Source organism: Microtus pennsylvanicus, chromosome 13 (genome assembly GCF_037038515.1).
Source record: "Microtus pennsylvanicus isolate mMicPen1 chromosome 13, mMicPen1.hap1, whole genome shotgun sequence".
NCBI lineage: Eukaryota > Metazoa > Chordata > Mammalia > Rodentia > Cricetidae > Microtus > Microtus pennsylvanicus.
Window position 1 is genome coordinate 60,802,813 of NC_134591.1, and position 27,815 is coordinate 60,830,627.

At 44.2% G+C, this 27,815-nt stretch overlaps 1 protein-coding gene across 2 annotated transcripts; it reads left to right on the forward strand.

Annotated features, from left to right (window-relative positions):
* The first annotated feature begins 1,455 nt into the window (after positions 1–1,455).
* On the forward strand, positions 1,456–27,237 carry Rnf19b (ring finger protein 19B). Of its 2 annotated transcripts, none has more exons than XM_075945004.1 (9): positions 1,456–2,217; positions 12,923–13,128; positions 14,583–14,724; positions 16,636–16,798; positions 17,245–17,359; positions 20,697–20,837; positions 22,901–23,108; positions 25,631–25,762; positions 26,434–27,237. In XM_075945004.1, the coding sequence occupies exons 1-9, from the start codon at positions 1,601–1,603 to the stop codon at positions 26,897–26,899; spliced, it is 2,190 nt and encodes a 729-aa protein (XP_075801119.1). In that variant the 5' UTR covers positions 1,456–1,600; the 3' UTR covers positions 26,900–27,237. The 2 variants fall into 2 exon arrangements, with proteins under 2 accessions (XP_075801119.1, XP_075801118.1); XM_075945003.1 differs by having other exon boundaries at positions 14,580–14,724; positions 26,434–27,044.
* The last annotated feature ends 578 nt before the right edge of the window (positions 27,238–27,815 follow it).

Below are 27,815 nucleotides of genomic sequence, written 5' to 3' on the forward strand. Positions count from 1 at the left end.
CTGTTCTTATCTTTCTTGACTTCCCAGCAGCATCTGTCACGATTGGTAGTTGACCACTCCCTCCTGTAAACAATTTATCTTGGCATCTATAACATCAGTCCTGCTTGATTTTCCTCTTAGGTCACTAGATCCTGATTCTCAGTTCTCATTACCGGACATTTTCCCAGTGGATTGTGTTGCTGTGCTGTGTTTAATCTCAAAAGTGTAAAGATCTGGGGGGCTGGTTTTAAACGTCGGCCAATCCCTAAGACGGGCGTTGGTGGCGCATGCCTTTAATCCCAGCACTCGGGAGGCAGAGGCAGGCAGATTTCTGTGAGTTCGAGGCCAGCCTGGTCTACAGAAGCTAGTTCCAGGACAGGCTCCAAAGCCACAGAGAAACCCTGTCTCGAAAAAACAAAAAAAAAACAAAAAAAAAAGAAGAAGACTGCTTATCAAGGTCAAGGGTTTGTTATTTCATCACACCGTTCTCTCTCTCAGACAGGCTAGGCAAGTGCATTACTACTGAGCCCTCATTCCGCCACGCTTATTAATAACAGAGGCACTATTTTTATCTTTTAAAAAGAAAAGAGACAGATGTGTCAAGATAACTATTTTGACCAGTGAGATTTAAGCTAAAACCTGCAGACCATTCAAATCAGTCTTCTTAAAAGAATGAAGATGTCTTCCTTCCCATTGTTTAGAATGTGGACCAGGAGGAGGTGACCTAAAGACTTTGAAGCTTAAACTGTCAATCTGTGAGCGTGTTTTTCATGTTAAAGAAATTTTCTGCCATAACCCTTCCTTCCCCTTTTGAGTCTCTAATTTGCAACCAAAATCTAATTCCGACATGTTTTTGTTGCTGTTGAGGTGTCTGCCTGTCTCTTGTTTATCAAGCCTAAGGGTTTGGGGGGGATGGGGGACTAAAAGAAGACATTTCCGGACACCAAACTGCTGGCCCTCTTTCTACCAACAATGGAGAATCAGAGTACCTGGAAGACAGAATGGGAGATACAGTTTAGGAGTACAGTTCGTTAGTTAGCAGAAAACAGCAAGTACTAGATTAAGACTTTTGGACTTTATTCTCCGGATCCCTTGCAGCTAGGGGACCCTGTCTTACCCAGCGGTGCCTCTCAGTTTGGAGATGTTCAATGACTACTACATTCCCTACCACTTAATGGCTAGCTTCAACAGAGGTGTTGGACGGTGGGCCCGCGGGCGTCTTCTCTTTACAGATAAACCGAAGGCTCCCTTGCTGGACCGAGCACCCAGCCCAATGGGCCGGGCCCCCGGAACGGAGGGTGGAGCAATATGGCTGCGCCAGACCACCTGACTGCGGAAGGCGGGGCTTCACCGCAGGCCTCAGGCCGCGCCCTCCCAGCCCCGCCCAACGCCTCTCGCGGGGCCGCACGGGTTGTGAGGTGTCTGAGGCCGGCGCCTGCGCAGTGGGCCGCGGCGCGCGGGGCGGAGGCTTTATAACCACTTCGTAGCGGCTGGTCGGCTTCTGTCTCCGGGAGGGCTGCCGAGGCGGCGGCGGCGGCGGCCGGGGCGCCGGCTCGGGGGGCCGCTGAGGCGGGAGCTGCGGCGGCGCTGGGCGCCCCTGGCCCCTCAGCTTCTGCGGGCCATGGGCTCCGAGAAAGACTCCGAGTCGCCGCGCTCCACCTCGCTCCATGCGGCCGCCCCCGACCCGAAGTGCCGCAGCGGCGGCCGGCGCCGGCGCCTCACCTTCCACAGTGTCTTTTCCGCCTCGGCCCGCGGTCGCCGCGCCCGGACCAAACCGCAGGCCGAGCCGCCGCCCCCGGCCGCGCCGCCGCCTCCCGCCCCGGCTCCGGTCGAGGCCCAGGCCCCGCCGATGGAGGCTCTGCCCGCCGAACCCGCTGTCGAGGCTGAGGCGGAGGCCGCAGCGGCGGGGCCGGAGGAGGACGAGGCGACCGAGGGCGGCGGCGCCGAGGAGGTGGAGTGCCCGCTGTGCCTGGTGCGCCTGCCGCCCGAGCGGGCCCCGCGCCTCCTCAGCTGCCCGCACCGCTCGTGCCGGGACTGCCTCCGCCACTACCTGCGCCTGGAGATCAGCGAGAGCCGCGTGCCCATCAGCTGCCCCGAGTGCAGCGAGCGGCTCAACCCGCACGACATCCGCCTGCTGCTGGCCGACCCGCCGCTCATGCACAAGTACGAAGAGTTCATGCTGCGCCGGTACCTGGCCTCGGACCCCGACTGCCGCTGGTGTCCCGCCCCTGACTGCGGGTGAGCGCGGGGGCGTGGCCGCGGGGGGCCGTCCCGGGTGCAGCGGGTGTCACCCCGCTTGAGGGAGAGGAGGGATGGTCCTGAGTAACCGAGCCTCGGACCAGCCCCACAACCGGACGGGTGGCACTCGGCACCCAATGGCTGCTTAGGAGTTTGAGGTGGTGGCTGAGCGGTAAAGAGAAGAGAACTGTCCATTAAGTCAGGAGACCAGGGTGAGCAGGGGCTTTGGGGGGTTTTTTGGCCAGGGTTTTTTGTTTTTTCGGGATGGGGTGTCTCGTAATGATAGTGGCGGGGTATTTGTTAAAGGCGAAAATGAAAGTGCCCTGTTAAAGGGGCAGCGCCTCCGAGGGGTGTGTCCATCTGGCTAGGGGCGCACTTCGCAGCATTGCAGGAGAAGGCGTGTTCTTCCTGACAGCCGCTGCTGAAAGTTGAGCTGTAGATGATGAGAGAAGGCAGCTCACTCCCCGAGCTCTAGAGGCACCCTGGGCACTGCGTGCTGTGCCAAGTTGCTGGCAGGCACCTTGTGATTCTTAACGCGCTGCCTAGGGCAGGGTGAGTGAAAGGCACACCGAGACGGTGCCTACCCAGAAGTTGATTCGGTGGGAGAAAATGTGTTTGCCTACCCCCTCGATCTTGAGATCAGCATGACAGTCTTTTTAACGCCCCGAGTGGGCTTACTTTCAACGGACAATGAGTTGACATGCTCTGTCTGAAGCGGGAGTACCCCATCTCCCTATCTGAAGCTTTCAGTGGAGGTTCTCCACCCCTTTCTTTAAAAAACCTGCTGGTCCTTATCATTCCAATCTATGAATGGCCAAATGCAGCTAAGAAGGGGCTCTTCTGTGTGCTGGGGAGTCAGACTGCCATTACCTGCTCGGTGACTTTGGGGCAGATTAATTACATTCTGTGTGTCATGTTTTGGGGGCAGAAGATTCTCCTCGCAGAAACGTAATGCTAGTAAAAAGTGTGGGAACCCTTGCTTCAAAGGAGTTAAAAGCTTTTAATTGTAGCCTGTGTATCAAGGCTGAGTTGAGATTTCCTTGATGCTGCCATTTGTCTCCCTTCAAAAGGAGCTGTTTAGGGTGTCAGAGAGTGCCAGACTTGTTAAGAAGTGCGTGTATTTAACCTCACTGAGATGGAGTTTCGAAATTGCTCAGAGTTACTTGGAAATGTGGTCAAAGGTACCCAGAGGCTTTCACTTTCTGTTCAGTACCAGGAAGGCCTTACAGACTCTTGAAAGGGTGTGCTTGTTTCTGGTGGCCTGGCTGGCCTGGGGAAGTTAATTTACAGAACATTCGGGTTTTGCTGATACTGTTGGTCTGTTTCAATATAGGGAAGCACTGCCTGATTAACTGCAGAATAGTGTACTAGCTCCTTTTGTAGAGGTGAGAGTTTGAGTTTGAACAATAAAATATGACTTTCTTCCCTTATCATCTTTCTGGGAAAAGCTCCGCAATTCGTTTGCTTTTTAAAAGTCAATCTGTATCTTTACTCACATAGATATAAATGAACAGAAATTAATATGAAAGCTTGGTGACAGATCTAAACAAACTAGTAGTGGTTTTAAAGTTTTTAAAGAATTAGACTGGGTTTTTCTTCATTTAGTAAGAATGGGGTAGGTTCATCCAGAGGATGTTTGTGTGGGCGTGTGTGTGGTTTTTTTTTGGGGGGGGGGGTTTAAAGCTTATTTTCTATTTTTGAGAGTCTGTCAGATTTAGTTTTAATTAGTCAAAATATAACAATCATATGCACACTTTGTGTGTGTGTGTGTGTTTAAAGAATGTAAAGTCTAGGGAAAGAAAGCAAACTAGTATCTGGGTACCTGTGCCAGGCATGTATATTTTGATCTTCTTTGAGGTTGATTTGATACAGTTTTACAAATGGGAAAACTGATGTTTAGAGAAATTAAATAATTTGTTCAGGGTCGTTACAGCAAACTGGTAGGCAATAAAACATTCCAGTGTTGAAATAGTAGTTTTACTTCCAAAGCCCAATATTTCTTCAACTCAAGTATTGGCTTATCATCACAATCTGAACTTTGGGGACTGCCACTGCTTGGGCATGTTCTAGGAACAACAGTGAAAGAGCCAGGGATGCTAGACTCCAGTTTCTCTTCCGAGTCTACCTGATTTGTCTTTATTATCTGACAGAGGCCTAATCCTTTCTTAAGACTTAAAAGGCTTAATTAATTATTGTTTATAAAGTGACTTTGAAATATTTGATTGAAGGTGGTTAGATACACAGTGTCCCTTTATAATTCAGTTACTTTCCAAATGATTGTCTCAGTTCTCAATGGACAGTTGTTCTGCCACCTTGTTTTAATGTCAGAAGAAAATAGCTTCTGTGGTATGTGTGAAGACCAGAGGTCAATTTATGCTGGCCAATAAGCCCCAGAGTGCCACCTCTCCCTGCCTCCCCAGGGCTGAATTTCAAGAATGTGCTGTCACCTCTGGCTTTTTAGAGGATTTCTCTGTGTAGCCCTGGCTGTCCTAGAACTCACTCTGTAGACCAGGCTGGCCTCAAACCCCCAGAGACCCACCTATGTCTTTTCTCCCTAGTGCTAGGGTTAAAGGTGTGACCCTCCATGCCTAGATTCAGCCTCATATTTTGTTTTGTTGATGATCTTGTACTCTAATCCTCATGCCTCTACCTGCTGAGTGATGGGGATGCAGTCTTGTGCCATTACACTGATTTTATGCAGTGCTGGGATTGAATCTAGTGCTTTTTGTGTGCCAAGCAAGTGTTCTGCCTGCTGAGCTGTATTCCTAATCCTAGCTACTTAGCCAAGACTGTCTCAAACTTGAGCCTCCTGCCTCGGCCTCCCCAGTGCCAGATTACATGTGAGCACTACCATGTGTGGACTTTCTTTCTTTTTTCTTTCTTTCCTTCTTTCTTTCTTTCTTGCTTGTTTTCTTGCTTTCTTGCTTGTTTTCTTGCTTTCTTTTTTTTTTTTAATTAAACTATCCTATTCTTCTGGGTCTGGCAAAAATCTTGTGTAAGCATTAGAAAAGAAATCCTAAATCTCATTTATCTCTTCCTATTTCTGACCATGTTTACTGCCCACACATCACCTTTGACAGCCAAATTGGCCAAGTCCTCCCATGTATGTATGTGTACACTCTTTAGGCTGAGGAGTCACATAAGTGACCTTATAGAGTTAGGAGTTATGATTGTTTTACCATGGCAAAGTTAATGAGAACACCATAAATTAAGATAGATAGATAGATAGATAGATAGATAGATAGATAGATAGATAGATAGATAGATATTTGTAAGAAAGACAAGAGTTCTGATACTTTTCTCTTCCGGCTTTATCAGCGAGAGAACCAATTTCAATGGGAAAACATACACATTATTATTTGAGATACCAAATACTATAGTAACAAGTGTAATATTAAAAATATACTTTCAAAGTGAGATAAAATTAACTTGAAATGCAAGTAGCTTACATTTTTGTAGTTCTTTGTGGTGAGTTGCCTGAGTATTATCTTAATGAAATAGTAATTTCACTTTAGCCACATACAGATAGATGGTGGTAAGTGTGCTTTGTAAAGGAGAAACCAGTTCAAGTAAGTTCAGATGTGGGGCTAATGCTTCCTAGTAAGTGTGCAGGTGATCTTTTACACTTTTGAGTCTCTGCCAAAGTGTGTCCTTTCAGGAACCCACAAGTGATGTAACTGTATTGTCTTCCTCCCAGGTGTTCTATTGTCCATCTTTAAGTTTCAGAATCTCTGAGAGACCGAGGGGTGAGTAGAGTAGGCAACAGAATTTCCTGTCCTACAGAGGCGGGTCCTCAGAATAGAAGTCCTATGACTGTCTTGACCCAAATTCTGTTGCAGGTCCAGGTTCCAGCCTCTCATTGCTGCCTCCATTCCCTGGAGAGTCCTACTTCTCACTGTTCCAGCAGATAGTGTTAGCTATTGACCTTCCACACTACCGGCCCATCTTATAAACAGGGAGTCTCTGTTCACTTATATATAGTGCATTAATTTATATACAGTACATTTGTGAGAGAGGAACAAGCTCCCTGGCTGAGAGATCTTTCACATTCAGTAAAAGATTTTTCTTTTGTTTGTTTGAGTCAGGGTCAGACCATATATCCCTTGCTGGCCTCAAACTTTCAGTAGTCCCTTGCCTCTGCCTCTTGAGTTCTGAGACTACAAGTATACACCATCATGCCCAGCCAGGCCTTTTCCTTTCCAAAGCCTTCCTCAATCTTGCCCGCCTCTTTCTTTCTTTCTTTTTTTTTTTTATTTCTTAAATGCTGGGTACTGAACTCATAGTCTCAGTACTTGCTAGTTAAGCATTTCTACCATCCCCACAGCCCTCAACCTTTTCTCTTTACCTGGCCCTTTACTTGCTGTTGTCTCCATGTGTACTCATCTTCCAGCTCAGTAATACTTCTTTCCCGTTTGCCGAAGTACTCATTCTAGCGTGCTTAAAAATGTTCGCTGATTACCTGAACTATAAGATAGGTTCTGGGTGTAAAAATCGCTTATTTACCTGACATAAGGACACATTACTGTAATTTTGGCACTCCAAAGGTAAAGAGAGGAGGATTACTTCAAGTTTAAGGCCAGCCTTAAAGAAATACATACCTGGCAGACAAAAGTAAATAAAGCATTTAGAACCCTAGTGCTATGAGCAGTATGTGGAGGTATAAAACACAAGACAGCATTCTGAGTTTGGAATCTGGTTCAGTTAGCAGTTCTGGCTAGCCTAAAACCACATGGCAAGACCTTGTGAAAAATAAAACTTCACCTATTTAATCTGTCCTTATATCTTTATACCTTCCGACTTTCCAGCCATCTTGTTTTTTTTGTCTTTTTGTTTTTGCCTTGAGATATAGTCTCCCAATGTAATGTAGCCCATGATGACCTCAGACACAAGACTTTCCTGCTTCAGCCTTCCAAGTGCTGGGGTTACATGCACGTGATACTATATCTCCAGCCCCCTCTTTTTTCTTTTTTATTAAAAGAATTTGAGCAAGAAAACTAACCCCTGGATAGATTACCTTCTGGAATAAACTATGATTTTTGGTATAAGAAATAGAGAGTCCAATACAGAGACCTTTACAGTTGTCTGGGTTAGAAATGAGTATGAAATAGGGCAAGAAAAAGGAAATAGTAGGGGTATGGCTTTTCTAGCCCCTTTTATTTTTATTTATTTTATGTATATGGGTGTCTTACCTGCATGTATGTATGTTCTCCAAGTACATATTTGGTACCTGTGGAGGTCAGAACATAGTGCCAGATTTCCTAGAACTGGAGTAACATTTGGTTGTGAGCCACCATATGAGTGGTGGGAATCAAGCCAGGGTCCTCTGCAAGAGCAACAAGCACTATTAATCACTGAGCCGTCTCTCTAACCCCATGTCTGTCTCCTTTTAAGAACCTCAGGGTCCATTTGTAAATGGATAATCTTGTTACCTTGTAAGACTTGAGGACTGGAAGTGCAGACATAATATAGAAACACATTTTTTTAACCATTGGAGTCTATTGAGGAGTAATATAATTTATATTGATGAAAATTTTTTCCAGGGTTAAAATTAAAATAGTCTGCTACACTGTGATGTTTATGACAATTTAACATAAAAGTTGTGTGAACTTGGAGGAGTGCATTCTGTGCTTGAGGCAGCATATAATTTGTTATTCCCTCTTTAAGCTTCTAATCAACAAACTTGAATGTCTGGTTAAACTGAACAGCAGAGTAAGAAGAAGTAGAGAAGCTCCCTTCAATGTAAGTCATACAAGACAAGAAACAACATGGCTAGGGCAAATTGAGTGTCATGAATGTGGTTTTATTCCAACTAGGGAAAATTTTCCTTATTTAGAATTATAAGCTTTACTTTTTTTTCTTTTAAGAAGCTTTACCTTTAAGATGAATTTATATAAAAATGGAGGAGTAAATTATAGTGCATGATACATAAAAAGCCAAGCATACATAGCTAAGACGAAAATGTGGCAGTGATGGCTAGAAGAAGAGCTAGAATGCCCTGGACACAAAAGAGCAACACTATCATGTGCCCACCACAGGTATGCTGTGTGGCGGGAGATGTAGACAATGTAATGTGCTGTTAAAACTGCACTGTGCAGATAGGCCGCCATCTGCCTGGATGGGATTTATCTGTGTAGTCCTTCCTGGCTGCCCTAGAAATCGCTGTGTAGACCAGGCTGACCTTGAACTCAGAGATCTGCCTCCTGAGTGCTAGGATTAAAGGCATGCCCTACCTGCCTGACTTGAGCTAGCTATCTAGTTATTAAATGGCTATTTACCAGAAAGGAGAGAAAAAGACATCGCTGTGCAGAAAGGAAAGAGCAGGCAGAGGCAGGTCCAGTGCAGTATATGAAATGTTCTCATGCAAGGTTAGACCTACAGGTGAGAATGCTGAGCTGTCCTTGAAGTTAGCAGGCTCCTCTGCCTCCATCAGAGAAGAGAAGCTAAGGTTTGGAGATGTCAAGTTCATCCATGTCATGCAGTGTGAATCAGCACAGAGAAGGTGCCCTAGAACAAGAGTTCCAAGTCCTGTGCTCTGAGTAACTCTGTGTCATAGTGACAGACTGCCATAGAGTCATCAGTGTTGGGGTTATTTTACTTCCTTGGAACCAAATTCCATTCCTAAAATTGACTTCCCGTTTTTGCTGTGCCAGTCTGTGGCCTCTGTATGCAATGCTTTATTGTCTTGTCATTCCTTGAAAATTTGAGGACTGTCTGCTCACTGCCTGATGAAAAGATGCCAAATCTGCCAAAAAAAAAAAAAAAAACCAAAAAAAAAACCAGGGTATGTGAAGTCTGAAACCACAGCAGATACAGGGTTTCTCTGTGTTGCCCTGGCTATCCTGGAACTCACTCTGTAGACCAGGCTAACCTCGAACTCAGAAATCTGCCTTTCTCTGCCGAGTACTGGGATTGGATTAAAAATGTGCACCACCAACATCAACACCAGGCAGCAGATACGTTTATACCCTGGTCTTGTAGACATGGAATAGGCAGAGAACCCTTGCCTAGGTTTGACAGTGAAGGAATGAAAATGATTAAAAAATACTGTTTAGAATTATGCTAACTTGGGGTTGGAGAGATGGCTCAGTGGTTAAGAGCATTGCCTGTTCTTCCAAAGGTCCTGAGTTCAATTCCCAGCAACCACATGGTGGCTCACAACCATCTGTAAAGAGGTCTGGTGCCCTCTTCTGGCTTGCAGACATGCACACAGACAGAATGTTGTATACATAATAAACAAATAAATATTAAAAAAAATAAAAAAAGAATTATCCTAACTTTCTACATTAAGAAAGGAAGAAAAAGAAAGCTTGGGTTTGGAAGATATGGCTAACTGGTGAAACATTAGTTTACAAGATGCTGGATTCAATTCCTAGCACTCTTACACACACACACACAAAAAAAATCATCTACTCAACTTACTAGACCTGGATAGAGGTGGGGGTTCCTTGGACTTCCCACAGGACAGGGAACCCTGATTGCTTTTCGGGCTGGGGGGGGACTTAATTGGGGGAGGGGGAGGGAAATGGGAGGCGGTGGCGGGGAAGAGACAGAAATCTTTAATAAATAAATAAATTAAAAATAAAAAAAATTAAAAAAATCATCTAATGATCACTTGAGCCTTGTGAAGTAGGAATGGGTTACTAAGTGTTTAAGACCTCCCTATTTGTTGGTACTTTACTTAATTTGTATCTTCAGAACTTGACTTATTACTTTTCAGGGGCCATCTGTACTTTTTGAATTAACACAAAATAGCAAGCAAGTCACTTTTTTTTCTAAGGTACACTGTTTAGTAGCTGTTTTTCCTGCTAGCTGAGGTAAATTTGCTCAGAACTCCTACAGGATATGAATCATTGTATTCACACATTGACCTAGTCTCACTTTGTTCTTTCTGAGAATATTAAGCCTATTATGTCACAGGAGATAATATTGTCATTTATATCTGCAGTGTAATTCTTAAATCAACCTGAAGATTTAAACTGCTATAATGAACATCTTTGCATAAATTAATGAACGAGAAAACTATAGACTAAATCAGGAAAAGCTTGCTAGCACTTAAAGTTGTTTGAGGTCTTTCGATATTGGAGAAAAGTATAAACTACAGGGCTACAAAGTACAGTTGGCAGTAAACATGCAGTCATTGATGTGTTTGTGGACAGGTAAGGTGGTGCAGATCTCAGATGATTAAAATCTTAGATTGCTCTTTCATAAGACCCCAGTTCAATTCCCGGCACCCACATTAGGTGGATCACACCTGCCTGCAGGTCCCAACTCCAGGGGAATCTGACACATCTGACCTCCACAGGCACCTACCTACCTGCCTTTGTGTGCACATGCCCACACATGTACACATAATTAGAAATAAAACAAATCCTTTTTTTTAATAAAAAAAAACTGTTTCAGCAGGGCAATGGTGACATTCACCTTTAATCCCAGCACTCGGGAGACAGGCAGATCTCTTGAGTTCGAGACCAGCCTCAAACAATCTATAGAGCAGATTCCAGTACAGCCAGGACTACAGAGAGAAACCCCATCTCAAAATACTAAAAACAGCAACAACACAAAAACCTGTGTTTCTCTAAATTGCTTTTTTAAATTTAATTAGTTAATTTTATATAGTACCTGGGATTGAGTTTACAGCCTTGCACATACTAGGCAAATGTTCTGCTGAGCTACATGCAGCCCTTTAATTTTGTTTTAAGCAAATGTCCACTTGTAAGGGCAATCTAAGCATTTCTTTGACATTATTAAGAATTAATTAGAGGCCAAGTGGTGACTGTAATCCCAGCATTTAGGAGGCAGAGGCAGGTGGATCTCAGTGAGTTCGAGGCCAGCCATATTACACAGAGAAACCCTATCTCGAAAAACAAACAAAGAATTAATTAGAAAGACTAGTAGTTTTAAATATATTGGATTATTTATGGGGAAGTAATTCTTAGCAAATAAACAGGAATTATGAGAATGGTTGATGCTAGCACTGACAAAATAAGTGTGTGTCTGTCAGCAGAGGAAGGAAGACGTGACTGTACTGTCTTAGTAGAGAAGTATTAAATAGTATTAAGTAGTCTTAGTAGTGCTACAGTCTTGGAAGCTGTCAAGAAAGAAGACACTAGGGAGTTGGAGAGCTGGCTCAGTGGTTGGTTAGGCGCATAGGTTCTTCTTCCAGAGGACCCAGGTTCAATTTCCAGTTCCTAGATGGTGCCCCGGAACTGTCCATAACTCCAGTTCAAGGACATCTGATGCATTCTTCTAGCCTCCATGGATATCAGGCATGTGTGTAGTACACATGCACACATGCAGACAAAACACCCACACACATAAAAGTAAATCTTTTTTAAAATATAGGAGGAGGGAGAGAAAAATAAGAAAAAAAAAGTAGACATTAGAGAGTACAGAATTAAATTGGAAGAAGAGAATAAAGAACACTAAAAGTGAGGCGCTGAAAGGGTGGCTGAGCAGTTAAGAGCATGTTCTGGTCTTGCACAGGACCCAGGTTCAGTTCCTGCACCTTTGTTGGGTAGTTCACAAGTGCCTGGAATTCCAGCTGCAGAGAATCCAGTGCCTCTTCTGTTCTCCGGGTACTGCACTCGTATGCACATATCCACATTCGGACACACAGAATACATGTAATTAACTGAAAATAAATCATAGGACTGTAAGATTGGCTTAGTAGTTAAGAAGTCTTGTCTTGCCGGGCGGTGGTGGCGCACGCCTTTAATCCCAGCACTTGGGAGGCAGAGGCAGGCGGATCTCTGTGAGTTCGAGACCAGCCTGGTCTATAAGAGCTAGTTCCAGGACAGGCTCCAAAGCCACAGAGAAACCCTGTCTCGAAAAACCAAAAAAAAAGAAGAAGAAGAAGTCTTGTCTTGCAGAGGATCCAGGTTCATTGTATGACCCTCATTGGTGTCATACAGCCGTCTGTAACTTCAGTTTCAGGTGACCCAATGCCCCGTCTCACCTCCTCAGACACCATACACATGCTTGGTGCACATTTATAACGTGGTCAAATCTTTTTTTTTTTTTTTTGGTGTTTTGAGACAGAGTTTCTCTGTAGCTTTGGAGCCTGTCCTGGAACTAGCTCTTATAGACCAGGCTGGCCTCGAACTCACAAGAGATCCTCCTGCCTCTGCCTCCCGAGTGCTGGGATTAAAGGCTTGCGCCACCACCGTCCAGCAAAAATAAATCTTTTAAAAAAGAAAGAAAATCAAAAACGAGCTTTCGAGAGGTGAAGACGGCTGTAATCTATGGAGAGCTGTTGTTTCAAGCTGTGATCAGGCCAGCCCCACTGTGGATCTTAAATGAAAGCACATACGTTCTTTAGTTTCTGCTGTAGCTCTTTATTTTACAACCGCTTTGTCTTTTCATGTAAACAAATGCAGTCTCTCCAAATATAGCAAACCATTAAAAAGAAATTGTTGTATACCCTGTTATTTGTGATACTGCTTCTGAAGCAGCTTAAACTGACTGAATAAATGCTAGAAATTCAGGCTGAGAATATGCCCTTCTGTTTTCAGGAAGTAACATTTTTTTCACAAGGAGGGTTGGTACAATTAGTTTACTTAAGGGGGGGCGGTGTCTGTCTGTCTGTCTGTCTGTGTGATCTTTGCATCGTGTATGGTGCACCAAACAGTAGAAGCTCTGATGAACAACGCCTGTCTTTGTCAGCTCAGTCTCACTTACCGCTGTCTCCTCTTGCTTCCTTCCCCAGTTATGCTGTTATTGCCTATGGCTGTGCCAGCTGCCCAAAACTAACCTGTGAGAGGGAAGGCTGCCAGACTGAGTTCTGCTACCACTGTAAGCAGATATGGCATCCAAACCAGACCTGCGATATGGCCCGTCAGCAGAGGGCTCAGACTTTACGAGTTCGGACCAAGCACACTTCAGGTCTCAGCTATGGGCAAGAGTCTGGACCAGGTATAAGCTGGCATTTCTTCATTGTCTCCTTATTGGTATCTAGAATGTACGTCCAGAACTAAGAGAGATTGTCTCACTGTGTAGTCATGTATCCTCGAGATCAGAGAACAGAAAATATTTGGTTCTTCTTCTGAATAGCTGAGACTACAGACACATTCCCGGCTTGGTTACATGTTTAATGATACATCTGCTGTGTTGCTTCTTGTTGGCCATGATAGGTAATCCTAGCTATGTAAAATTGAAATACAACAAAATGGAACTTTCAAGTTGCTGTTTTAATATATGTCTCAGCTTGGAGAGCTCTTTGTTTTTTTCCATGAAGGACAGAGAACCATTTAATTAGTGTTGAGCCTGTCCTGCTTGTCATCTAGCTTGAAGTGCGTCACAGCTTTTTGAAGTAGGGCACAGATTTAAGAAAAGAAAATAAACACTGTTTAGGTTAATGATTAACCTGAAAGGGGAACTGTCTCAGTCACCCTCCACTTTGATTATTAAGAGCAATCTTTAAAATGTCAGCATCTTTTAGATGTACTTTGTCTTAACTGATGTCATTTGAGCAGGTTAGTAGGAGACAAATTATGCCATTTGCTTTTTCCTAACACAACACAGTCTCTGAAATGGTCACTTTGACAGGACAGTTTGTAAATGCTTGTGAAAATCACGAGGTGCATGCTATATAGATGTTTAGGTGGTTTCTGATTTTTAAATTTGAAAATGTCATGGGAAGGAATTGTAAATGGTTAACAGCAAAAGTTAGTTTGCTAAAGAACTGTTGTCAAAACTTAAAGCTGACCGGGCTGCAGAATTTTTTTGCTAAAATGGCCTGTTTTTAATCTGTCAGCCACTGACTGGTAGAAATTCCATTTGCCTTGGAACCACTAGTCTGTCTCCATGCCCTGCTGTGACTCAAGTGCTGTGTAAGATGTCAGTTACAGGAATAGGCAGCTTAACGTGAAACCAGACTCATTTTATGAGAATTCCTGAGTCTGGGGAGTAGCCCACTTGGTAGAATGCTCACTTAATGCATGCACTAAGCCCTGAGATGATCTTCAGCACCATAGAGGTCAGTCATGGCTGCACATGCCTGCAATCCCAGCACTGGCCGATAAAGGCAGAGGATTGTAAGTTCAAGATCGTCTTCAGAAATTACATGAGACAGGGAATAAATATGATTTTGAGAATAAAATCTCAGATGAATACACGGGCAAAAAAAAAAAAAGAAAGAAATTACATGAGACCCTGTTCCCAAAACAAACACACACAACAAATGTTCTGAATATTTATAGTCAGCCTTTCAGGAAAGTGTTGTACAATTTGGAATCTGCAGGCACAGTCTCCTGACTGCCTTGTCATCATTTTTAACGTACACTCTTAGTATTGACTAGTAAAGTCAGACTAGATTTAACTGGGGGTGTTTTTTTTTTTCTCCCTGTCTTTCCTTCCTTACCTAGCAGATGACATCAAGCCATGCCCACGATGTAGTGCTTACATTATCAAAATGAATGATGGAAGCTGTAATCACATGACCTGTGCAGTGTGTGGCTGTGAATTCTGCTGGCTCTGCATGAAAGAGATCTCCGACTTGCATTACCTCAGGTAAGGTGGGCCATGTATCTGCCGCTCTTGTCATCCTGTTCTCTTGCTCATTTGGGGTAAAGGATACCCAAGAGCCATAGTTGATCCCATTCACAGAAAAAAGAAACTGTGAGAAGTCCCTTTAAAGCTCACCTCTGGTGTTTTCTCCAGCAGCCTTGGCTGTCTGTCTTCACTACCTTGCTCTCTTACCTGCTGCATGACTTTTAGGGCTTTCCACAGTCTGGTTAGTCATGCTGTTCAAATAATCTGAGCTTGCTGTTCCCTGTGTCTCTTCCTCCAGGTTTGCTCATGTTATCTTTTTGGCTACAGTTACTTTCTGACCACTTCCGCCTCCTTGCGTCACCCTTTATCTCAGACTGTTCAGTTTCTGATGTTTAGGTTTACTTTTTAGTTTTTAAAGTTATTTCTTTTGTGTGTATGCACTTGTGTGCACCATACTGTAATACATGGAGAGGCCTGAGGACAACTTGTGACTTCTGAAGGTTGAGCTTAAGTCATGAGGCTTGAAAGCAAGAGCCTTTACCCACTGAGCTGTCTTGGCCTCCTATCTTCCCTCCTCTTTTTTTGAGACAGGGTCTCACTGGCCTGTAGCTATGGCCCAGAACTCACTATGTAGACCAGGATTCACACCCACAGAGATCTGCCTGCGTCTGTGTCCTGTTTAAAGGTGTGCACTGCACAAAGGTGTAGCCTTTGTTTGTTTTTTGAAGCAGGTTGGCTGGTTTTGTCTTGAACTTGACATAATTCAGCTTCCTCAGTAGACATGTGTCACTAGGCTTGGTTTGCAAAGCTTTTACTTGTACTTGAAAGCAACTTAAATGCCACGTCATCCACCAGCTTTCCAGTTTCTGCTGCGTCCTTCAGTGCCATGCTTTTTTCTCTTTGCCATTAAGTGTTGATTTACAACACTTTTTGCTGTACATGTTGCTACTTCTTGGTACTTCATATCTAATCTGATTAACTGATCTTTTTACAATTCTTTCCACATAGTAAGTTTCTAAAGGATTGAGTGACTTTTTTTTTTTTTTTGCTTTTTCGAGACAGGGTTTCTCTGTGGCTTTGGAGCCTGTCCTGGAACTAGCTCTGTAGACCAGGCTGGTCTCGAACTCATAGAGATCCGCCTGCCTCTGCCTCCCAAGTGCTGAGATTAAAGGCATGCGCCACCATCGCCCGGCAAGTGACTATTACCCTACATAAGTTAGCATTTAGTAACATCATTGTGTAGCATTCACTGTGAGATGAGACACTTCATTTCCAGTTTGGTGAAAATTAGAAGGCTTATGTATAGCAGTGATTGACTAGAGCCACAGGACTGAATAAGACAGGATTTCTACTTTTTACATTGTTAGCCTTATCAAGTAGAGATGGTAGCACAAAGGGAAGGAGGTAGAGAATCAGACATAGAAGGGCAAGGGTCAAAGTAGCCATACTCAGAGTTACAAACTCATAGGAAGGGCATGATGAGTCACTAACTCTTTCCCTAGGAACCTGGTTTGTATCTGTTAGGTGTGGTGGGACATGTGCCACTAAACTGCAGTCTGTTCTGAGCTGCAGGACACGGCATATTGGCTGAGATATCAAGTGCATAAGCTGGACAGGAGCTCAAGTGGTGCCAGTCAGGGTAATTGTGTCAGTGTTGTAAGGAAAATGTAGATACGTGCAGGGAGGACACAGCAGAGAAGAAAGAAAAGGAATTTCAATTTTGGAGGTCTTCCTTTACCAAAAACCCCCACAAAGTCCAGAACCCCTTGTCCTTTGCTCCTTTTTATCTAGTAGATCTGTTTTCTATTGCCTCCTGTCACTTAATCAGTCACTCTTATTGAAAAGATGGGTGTTGTTCTTATCAAGCTCTCTGATGACAATAGCTGTGTCTGTGGTGCTGACATTAACCTCAGCTTGTTTCCCCTGTAGTCCCTCTGGTTGTACATTCTGGGGCAAGAAGCCATGGAGCCGGAAGAAGAAGATTCTTTGGCAATTGGGCACATTGATCGGTGCTCCAGTAGGGATCTCACTCATTGCTGGCATTGCAATTCCTGCCATGGTGATTGGCATTCCTGTTTACGTTGGGAGGAAGGTAAGACATGCCTTTCTAGGCCTGCTACAGCTTTGACTTTGTTGGCAACAATTTGAAAGGAAAGGAAAGGAAAGGAGCTTATATTTCAGGGCTGCGTGAAAACCAGCTGGTTTGTAGATAAAAATAACTTTAATTTCTTAAATGGATTTTTATAAACCCCCATGAGATCTGAAAGTTCTTATTAACATCCTAGGCCTGGTTTGTTTCAGTGACTAGAGGTGAAATGCTTAGCTTCATTTCCCTGAACTGCTTTGTCTTTTCATGGATTAACTCTCCTGCATTCGTTTATATTTTCCAGGTCTGGGTTAGGTTGAAATTTGAGAAAGATTCCTCTTTGGGTGGAGGGTATGTTTTAATATAACTTGCAAATGAACATTTGTCCTTTTTTTCCCTGGTGAAATACTGATGTCCTGACCTGCTGACCTGGATTTTCTTTTTATTCTTAGATTCATAGCAGATATGAGGGAAGGAAAACCTCCAAACACAAGAGGAATTTGGCCATCACAGGAGGAGTGACCTTGTCAGTCATTGCATCCCCAGTGATTGCTGCTGTTAGCGTTGGTAAGCTAGTGGGGCCTACAGCTCCCTGTTAGCTTACTGTAGCACGTCAGCCAGCTAGCCAGGTGCTTTATTGTGGAGATTCTTTTTGTGTGTTCATGTGTGTGGTGTCAGGGCAGGGGCACTTGTGTGAATGTGGGAGTGTTGGTGGAAGCCAGAGACCAACCTCAGGTGCCATTCTCAAGAGCCGTCTACCTAGTTTTTGATACAGGGCAGGGTCTTTACAGGCTAGGAGCTTGTCAAATTGGTTGTCCAGCAAGACCCAGGAAACCACCTGTGCCTGCCTCTCCAGCACCAGATTGTAATTGTACACCACCACTTTTGTCTTTTTACATGGGTTGAACTCGTGTCTTCATGCTGGCAAATAAGCACTTTACCAACTGAGGCGTCTCCCCGACCTGGAAATTAAATCTTAATAGACACTGTTACTGTGGTGACTTTTCACTACACTGCATTATCAGAGTGTCCTAGGCTAGGGCCTGGAACTCAGCACACAGAAGAAGGGTGCGTTAAACAAAAATTAAACACCACATTTTAAATTTTCATCCTTTTCTTCTACTTGTTTGTGATAGGACTCACAAAACCACTTTTATTTTCTGTTAATGCCTCATAATATTTTGAAGGTATGAGAGTTTTAGAAAAATGTTAATCTGCTCTGGTGGTACAGCCCTGCCGTCCTGACACTCAGGTGGTGAAAGATGAGGATCAGGAGTTCAAAGCCACCCTCAGCTACACGAGACCCTGTCTCAGAAAAACAAAAACAAAATTAAAAAAAAAATCTTTTGTAGCCAGCATTTCATGAGTTTCATCATTTGTCAGTAGTGGTTCTGAGTGTCTCACATGTGACTCTATTCAGCCTTCATTAAGAACCACAAAGACAGACTAACTAAAGATATAAATACAGCCTATACAGTGGAGCCAAGGTTGAGTGCCTGCGACGTGAATGCAGACAGTCTTTTTGTTTGCTTTGGTTTTCTTAAGATTTATTTGTTTTTTATGTTCATTAGTGTTTTGTATGTATGTCTGTAGCTGGGTAGTACTGCAAGCCTTTAATCCCAGCGCTAGGGAGACAGAAGCAAGTGGCTCTCTTATGAGTTCGAGGCAGCCTGGTCTATAGAGTGAGTTCCAAGACAGCCAGGACTGTTACCCAGAGAAAACCTGTCTTTGAAAAAAAAGGCAGAGGAGGAAGGACATGTATGTCTGTCTGTGAAGATGTCAGATGCCCTGGATCTGGGGTTACAGTTATGAGCTGCCATGTGGGTGTTGGGAATTGAACCTGGGTCCTCTGGAAGAATATCCTGTGCTTTTAACCACTGAGCCATCTCTCTGGCCCCAAATTCAGGCAGTACCTTGTAGCATGTAACATGCTGAGCTACTCTGCCACACACAGCAGTGTGACTGGAGAATTCAGTCTGAAGGATCCTTAACCCCTGTTATCATTCATTCATTCATCCAGGGTCTGATTTATATATATATATATAGTGTATGTGTGTGTTGTCTGTATATGTGCTGGTGCCCATGGAGGACGACTATGTCATCAGAGCCCCTGGAACTAGAGTTAAACAGTTGTGAACTGCTGTGTGGGTACTGGGGATCGAACCTGGGTCCGCTGGAAGAACGACTGCTATTATCCCCTGAGCCATCTCTCCAACCTTCAGAGTTTGTGTAGTAGGAGGCCGCTTGTTTGTTCCCGGCCTCTCAGTCCCGAAATAACCACACAGAAACTGTAGTAATTAAATCACTGTTTGACCCATTAGCTCTAGCTTCTTATTGGCTAGCTCTTACATCTTAATTTAGCCCATTTCTATTAATCTGTGTATTGCCATGTGGCTGTGGCTTACTGGCAAGGTTCTGTCTGGTATCTGTCTCTGTGGGACTACGTGGCTTCTCCTGACTCTACCTTCTTTCTCCTAGCATTCAGTTTAGTGTCCATCCGTCCCACTTCCATTGCCCCCTCCCCCGCACCTACCTCTAGTCTGCCCTGCACAGGCACAAGACAGCTTCTTTATTAACCAATGGTATTCACAGCATACAGAGGGGAATCTCACATTTCCTTCCCTTTTCTGTCTAAATAAAAAGGGAGGTTTTAACTTTAACATAGTAGAATTACATATAGCAAAACAGGTATCAAGCAAGAATTACAGTTAGAATATTTATATCCACTTCATCTTTTATCATAACTAAGGAAAACTATAACTATCTATTCTTCAACTCCATCAAAGACTCCTGAAGGATATATTACCTAAGAAAACAGGAAGTACATTGTAAGCAACTTTAAAAACTCTAGAAATGACAGAGACAGTTTCGTGTCTGGACAGTCACCCGAAGTTTTTCTGTACGATTGGGGGGGCATCCATCTTCAGCCTATAGACCCATAGTGTCCAGCAGATTTTTCCACGAAGCAGGAAATTTTAAAGACAGTTCCGCCTATATTGGCAGTTTGTCAGTCACTTTCTTCTGTATCTTGCAGAATGTCTTGCAGATTCTTTCATGAAGCAGGAACCCCGAAGAACTGTCTCCCTTTCTTTATGCAACTTCAGCAGCCATTTTTCTGTGGGTCCTGCATGTTCAGTTCATATAGCATAATATCAAGCAGTCCAGGCAAGAACAGTTTCTTGCCCAAATGGCCAGCAAACTCCATAAGGAGCCTCTTTGTTGCCCATCTTCTTCTTGAAGTTATTGGTGCTGTCAGGAGCAGATGTGTCTCATTGTCATGAAAAGTCTAAATTATTAAAACATTTTAAATGCCTTATTCTGTAGTCTTTGAGAGGTTTGAAGAATAATTATGCATCTAAAATACCTCTGTACATCTAGAAAATCTAACTAACATAACTACAAGCTTGACTACTATAGATGATTATCTATTAACCTATATTTCTTAATTATACATTTCATTTTTAAATGAGCTGTGCAAGCACAATACCTTAATCAAGAGCAGAAATATACATGTAACAAAATTGATGTTAAATTTGTATCAGCAAACCAAGATCCATACCAATGTAAAGCACTCATCTCTGTATCAGACTTGATTCTTGATTGGTTCTCAGTTTAGCACTTCAGCAATGAAGGGGATAGTATAAAAGCAACATGACACTTCACATGCTGGATTTTACATGTATATTCTTTTTATTTCTGGAGGGGTTCTATGGACAGACAGCCAAAGAATTGAAGCCAAGACATCCAGACTTTGTGACTCTACATCTGCTCGTGTGTTATACCAGGATGCCCATTCTGTTTGTCTTTTCTCTTCATAGATGTTTGCTTGTGCCCAGTTGGGGAGGGAGAATCAGGGCAATTGCAGCCTACTGACCTGCTGACATGTTTCCATCTCTTTTCCCAGGTATTGGTGTCCCCATTATGCTGGCATATGTTTATGGGGTTGTACCCATTTCTCTCTGTCGTGGAGGTGGCTGTGGAGTTAGCACAGCCAATGGAAAGGGGGTGAAAATTGAGTTTGATGAAGATGATGGTCCAATCACAGGTAAAGGAAGGAATTTCGTTTCCATTTGAATTTATGGAACGAAAGATAAAAGTCTGTAGAATTTAGTACATTTTTACAGGAAGATTATCTTGGATTTCTTTAGATAATGAGCCTTGTAGGGGGTAAAGTATTTTTAGCCTTTCATTTCTTGGTTCCAGAATTATTAATTCCTCTGGTAGTTGCCTGTTGACTGAGGTTTCTGTCCTATCCTGTTCCCACAGTCGTTAAATCCCAAAGAATCACACAGAGGTCTACATTAATTATAAACTGATTGACCTAGTATCTCAGGCTTCTTATTAACTCTTATAACTTATATTAGCCCATGATTCTTGTCTGTGTTAGCCACGTGGCTTGGTACCTTTTTTGACAAGGCAGTCACATCTTGCTTGCTCTGTGTCTGGTTTCCTCTGCCTCTGGGTGACGACTGCAGACTGAAACTTTCCTCTTCCCATAATTCTTGTTGCCATGCCTCTTCCTGGTCACCATTGCCCCACCTTACTTCCTGCCTGGCTACTGGCCAATCAGCATTTTATTAAAAATAGTACAAGTGACAGGATAAAAGATGATTGTCTCACAGTAGTTGCCTGTGTGTGGCGGGGATGAAGTAATAGGACACCCAATAACCGAGTGTGCTGGTGGCGATAAGAAAGCCTTGCATCTGAAGTGCACTGTCATCTTCCAAGGACTTTGCACAGTTATTATCTTGCTGCTTTTTACAACAGCACAGTGAAGAGGGAGCCAGGGCTGTCAGCCATTTCACTAGGAACTTCTTTAAGCTTGTGTTTGTTAACAAGAACTTCTGCAGGCCTGAGGTGAGGACTGGTCTTCTGAGTCCTACTTGAAGTTTCTTCCCTTACAGAGATGGCCAGAGGTCTCTGAAGCTTCATAGTAAGAGCACACATGAACTAATCGTATTTTAAAAGGACCTGGAAACACTTCTTAAAATCTTAGCACTGAAGAAGCTGAGGCAGAGGAGGTCATGATTTCAAGGCCAGTCTGGGCCACAGGAGACCCTGTCTCAAATGAGAAAGAAAAACAAGTATGGTATAGCAGTTTGCACCTGCAATCCTAGCACTTGGGAGACTAAGATTCAAGACTAGCCTAGACTAAATAGTAAGTTCCAGGATAGCCTGAGCAATGGAATGAGACCATATCTCAAAAATACAAAAACAGTGAAGCAGAACTAAGTTAGATAAAAGTAGCTTCAGTGTCATGGAAATAGTAATGGGGTTGCAGTTAAAGTTTGGTATGACTTTAGTGATCTTGAACAGTCATTTAATTTAAAAAAAAAAAACAACTTTTTTTTTATTTATTATGCATACAATATTCTGTCTGTGTGTATGCCTGCAGGCCAGAAGAGGGCATCAGACCCCATTACAGATGGTTATGAGCCACCATGTGGTTGCCGGGAATTGAACTCAGGACCTTTGGAAGAGCAGGCAATGCTCTTTACCTCTGAGCCATCTCTCCAGTCCCTAAAAAAACTTTTTAAATTGGTTTTTCAAGATAGGATTTCTCTGGCTGTCCTGGAACTCACTCTGTAGCCCAGACTGGCCTCAAACTCACAGACATCCACCTCCCTCTGCTTCCCAAATTCTGGGATTAAGGGTGTGTGCCACCACTGCCTCGCTAATTTCTTACTATTTCCTTATCTTAAAATTCTTATTTCAGCATCTAAAATAAGGGCTTCTAATCCTTAGTTATTGAAAGGGTTGAATACAAATGTAAACAGTCTGATGTGTAGTATCTCCTTGTTGTTTAAGTGAATAATGTAGTACTTTTCCATGTGAAAATCCTCCACTCTGAAGAGTCATTGCAGGAAAATGCCTACCAGACTGTTCTGATGCTGTGTTTCTCTTTTTCTTTTTTTCTTTTGATTTTTCGAGACAGGGTTTCTCGAGCCTTGGAGCCTATCCTGGAACTCCCTTTGTAGACCAGGCTGGACTCGAACTCACAGAGATCCGCCTGCCTCTGCCTCCCGAGTGCTGGGATTAAAGGCGTGCACCACTACCGCCCGGCTGATGCTGTGTTTCTCAAATGGACATGTTTGGTTCTCCCCACAGTGGCAGATGCCTGGCGGGCCCTCAAGAACCCCAGCATTGGAGAGAGCAGTATTGAAGGCCTGACTAGTGTGCTGAGCACCAGTGGGAGCCCTACAGATGGACTCAGTGTTATGCAAGGCCCTTATAGTGAAACAGCCAGCTTTGCTGCCCTTTCCGGAGGCACCCTGAGTGGTGGTATTCTCTCCAGTGGCAAGGGAAAATACAGCAGGTAAGTAAATAGTGATCTGTAACAAGCAGTTGGAATTTCTTAAAAGAAGAGCACACTGAGCCATTTCTAAGTCCCACTTTGCTTTAATCACCAGTGATATTTTTCTTCTACAAAGGTCACAGTTCTTTGTATCACAGTGGCGTCCATTTCGAGAATGATCTTTGACTGCTTCATTAGGCTTCCTGCTCTAGGATGCAGGAAGAGTGAAGGCACTCTCAGGCTTGTTGCTGGTTTTATGTTATATCACATTGATTCCTTGTACTGTACTCTATTTGACCCTCCTATTTCCATTGGATAGAGTAGAAAAATCAATTCTATAAATTTGTATTAGGAATACATAACACAAGCTGAAAAATGGCTCAGCAGTTAAGAGTACTGATTGTTCTTCCAGAGGATCCAAGTTCAGTTCCCAATACCCAAATAGCAGCTCATACCTGTCTGTAACTCCAGGGGATTGCCCATAAAATAAAGTTAAATAATTTTTTTAAAAAAAGAATACACCTTTAATCCCAGCACTCAGGAAGCAGAGGCAGGTGGGTCTCTGTGAGTTCGAGGTCAGCCTGGTCCACAAGAGCTAGTTCAGGACAGGCTCCAAAGCAACACAGAGAACCCCTGTCTCAAAAAAAAAAAAAAAAAAAAGACTAACAACAACAAAAAGAATATGTAAAGCCTTGTCAATAAAAATAACTGATTCACTTGGATTTTGCCATAATGCCATACTATATATTCAGAGACGTGTAACTGGTATTAGACAGAAGCAGTTAGTTCAGTGGAGTTAGCCTTGTGGAGCACAGCAGGGCAGGAAGTAAGGGAAGGACTTGCCTTCAGGTACCTGGAGGGCCTCCAGCTTGGAAAAGGATTAGGACGCTAACTCATTTTGGCAGAAAGAACCAAAGTGACTGGCAGCAACCTCTACTGGTTTCAGTACAGTGTAGAGTCCACAGGGGAGGCTGTGGGAAGCCCCCAGAGAAGGCAAACTGCCTTCCCAGATCCTGAGCCGCTTGTCCTGGAAGTTTAGAGCGAGACCAGATGGCCATTTGGCTGCGTAAAAGACTCAAGTGACAGATGGCAAGTGGACTACATCCTTCACCTTGGTGTCCTTTATCCACCTGGGAACCTCTTAAAAATAGATTTTCAGAGCATATTTCCAGAATTAATAACTTAGAATCTCCTGGGGTGGAACTTAAGGGTGGTCTATGTTTAGAAAATAAATCTCTCCAGATGATTCTAGTGTAGCCACTGGAATGAACCAGCCTCTGGCGGCCACCAAGTAGGTGGCCTGGTGGGCTTTGAGAAAGTCTGTGCCCAGTGAGTGATCTGCAGTCGAGCTGAAGCTGGAACACAGGCCTGAACGCACTCCCCCTCATGTTGCCCTCATTCTTGAAGGGCATCTAAGGTGGAGTGCTAGGGCAGAGAGACAGGCAGCAGGATCTGGAGACTGCTGACCTAGCTGTTGTATCTTGTGACTGGTGTCCCTTGTTAGGGGCTCCTGCCCCCACATGCTAGAGTATTCACTACTGTGCTCTCTTAAAGGCGACTCCCCTTGAATGAGCCACAGACATAGCTGGAGCGTGACTTGCTGAGACTGCAGTGCAGCCGGCAGCTGCCGCATCCTGTGAAAGCCTTTTCTTTATGGGAAGTGAATGAGTCAGATGGGCCTGACTGGGAAGCCCATTATGAGGAAATACTGAAGTGCAGAACAAAATGGTGTTGAGCCAGAAAGGAAGCAGTTAGGGGTTCCCAGCTTTGAAACATCATTGGGAAAGTGCTCCTGACAAGGATGAAGGAGGTTGGCTCCTGTGTGCCTTTCATTTCCATAGCCTGTCCGTAACTTGGTTAGTAAGTGTTGAGTTCTTCCTGTTATGTCCAGGGTAGGAAGGGCAAAGTGTGAATGAGGTGCGAGCTCTTCCTTTGTGGCACTCCCTGGAGTGGAGAGAGGTGTGTAAGCTGATATAGAAGAAGGTTGGGCACTCAGCTGGACGCGTTGATTATGGAAAAGACAGGAAATGGTAGTCTTTTGTTGCTAACGTTTTTTAGGCAGAGAAAGGGAAACTTTTGAGAGAAAGAGAGCATAGCGTCCACAGAGCCACAGAGGTATAAATGCAGATTTAGGGAGGTTGTAATGTCGGACTTAACAATGAGAAAATGAACCTGAGCAGCTCGCAGACCTGGAAGGCCACAGGCACCTGCTGGAAGGAGGGGAGCTACACGTTAGAAGGTTTTAGGACGGTTGCGCCTTTGCCTGCATTGATGCTGCTCTGGAAGGTTGACTGGAACTCAGGGGCTGCTGAAGAGGAGCCAGTGTTAACTATCTAGTTAAGGATCTGAAGTTAAATAGTAGAACTGGGGACAGAAGGAGGGGACCATTCAGCTGATATGTAAGGAAGGAACTGTGTAGGCACGGAGATGATTTTGCAGGTCATCACAGTTCTCAGGAGAATAATGGAAGAGATGTGTGCCAGGAAGCAGACTGCCAGAACACCCAGGTCTCATATTAACTTGAACGTCCCCTCTTTACACAGGTTAGAAGTCCAAGCCGATGTCCAAAAGGAAATTTTCCCCAAAGACACAGCCAGTCTTGGTGCAATTAGTGACAACGCAAGCACTCGTGCTATGGCCGGTTCCATAATCAGTTCCTACAACCCACAGGACAGGTATGTGAGCAGTCAGAGCCCAGGGCAGGCTTCAGAAGATCACTCCTCATCTGAGGGCCCTGTGTGTCGTCTAGTCGGAGATGTGTGTTGTTGAATCCATTGAGCACTTTTGTGGTACTGGAGCATTTAGCATCTCTTGACTCTTAGAGACTACCTGCTTTCTTCCCTCCCTGTTTCTTTTCCCATCTCCCCTCTTCTTTTTTCTAGCTGTTGGCACAGTCTAATTATTCAGTTTGGAACCCAAAGAGCTGGATTGATATTGGCTGGTGTCTTAAGTCTAAGGCTTCTGTTGCCCTTTGCTGGATCTGGTTCCATACTCTCTTTGCTTTTATTTGGAACTTTGTGTCTGGCCTGGTATGGTTGAGGTCCTCCATACTGCAAAGGTTATGGCTTTTGACTGTGGCACAGTCACAGAAAGCTGCCAAGTTGCATTCACATTCATATTTGAAGTAAGATAGGATGAGGTTCTTAGTTGAACTCTGGAGGACCTTTTTAGATATTCTAAGGAGAGGTTTTGAAGAGTGTGCACATGCATGTAGAAAGGGGAAAAGTACGCTCTGGTCCACTTTGACCCATCTCTTTTAACTACTTAAGCCAGAAACCAGAAACTATTTTGTGAGCAGCTATAACAGAACCTAGTATGACTCAGTGTGATGAATTTGTCTCCACAGAGAGTGCAACAATATGGAAATCCAAGTGGACATTGAAGCCAAACCAAGTCACTATCAGCTGGTGAGTGGGAGCAGCACAGAGGACTCGCTCCATGTCCATGCTCAGATGGCAGAGAATGAAGAGGGTAATGGTGGTGGTGCTGGCGGTGGCAGTGGTGGCAGTGAAGAGGATCCCCCTTGCAAACACCAAAGCTGTGAACAGAAAGACTGCCTGGCCAGTAAGGCTTGGGACATCAGCCTGGCCCAGCCTGAAAGCATCCGCAGTGACCTAGAGAGCTCTGACACACAGTCGGATGATGTGCCAGACATCACTTCAGATGAGTGTGGCTCCCCCCGTTCCCATGCTGCAGCCTGCCCCTCGACCCCCAGAGCCCACGGTGCGCCAAGCCCAAGTGCCCACAGGAACCTCACTGCTCCAGCGGAGGGCCAGACTGTTCTGAAGCCAGAAGACCATGAAGTGGAATGAAGGCTCCTGCTCTGAGAAGCACACTTGTTGTAACTGCATCTTTTGGAATCTTTTTTGGGGGAGGGTGGGGATTTATGTATTTTGTTTAAAGATTCTCTGGTCAGGGTTCCCCCAGGGAAGTTCTGAGAAATTTACAATTTCTTACCAGATAAAAATGAAATTTTTGCCTCTAATATCCCTCCCCTTATCCCCTTGTTTTTAGTTTTAATTTATTGGTTAAGCTGATGTTGGCAATCTGTGAGGTGTGTCAAAGAATGTACATATGTATGTGTGTATATTGTATGTATGCTAACATATTATTGATGACACATTTTAATAAAGATTTCTGTGGTAGTTCACCTCATCTCACTGTCCTTGGCTTGGGTAGTCCTGCAGAGCCAAGTGTTTATTGGAAGAGTAGTCTGTCTTTGATACTTGTTAGACCTGAGGAACTTCTGAACCCCAGGGAAAAAGGGTTTTCTATTCCACCCTGCTGTCCTGACAGGAAGCAAAGCCAGGCTAGCTTGCTGCTGTGTAGTCTGAGGCTGCAGAAAGCCTGGCTGAGGCTGCTGGAGAGGGAGGAGAGAGGGAGGAGACTGAGCTGACTGTTGGCCCTCTAGAGGCAGCTCGCACTTCTCCTGTTGGGACCTTACTCACCATCCTTGATAGTCACTGTTAGTCCTTGGGGTGGCAGTGTGTGGAGAGGGCTTGGTGACCCTTCCAGGGCGACAAGTTAGAGACAAGTTAGAGAACAGGGCATTCTTTTCTCTTCCAACTGGGGCGCAAACTCAGGACCTTGTGCATGCTGTGCAGGTGCTCTACCCTTGAGCTACAACCCAGCCCCAGCAGCAGATGCTCGCTGGAGGAAGAGATGCAACTGCACGATCGCCAGGCAGTAGCATGGGTGTTGGCTGTGCTCTCAGGTATACACTTCATG

Bases quoted from the DNA above. Each gene is read 5' to 3' on its own strand.
- Rnf19b (XM_075945003.1), top strand. From the start codon at position 1,601: ATGGGCTCCGAGAAAGACTCCGAGTCGCCGCGCTCCACCTCGCTCCAT. The intron at 17,360-20,696 runs GTAAGCTAGTGG...CTCTTTTCCCAG, and splicing joins GATTGCTGCTGTTAGCGTTG to GTATTGGTGTCCCCATTATG. The intron at 20,838-22,900 runs GTAAAGGAAGGA...TTCTCCCCACAG, and splicing joins AGATGATGGTCCAATCACAG to TGGCAGATGCCTGGCGGGCC.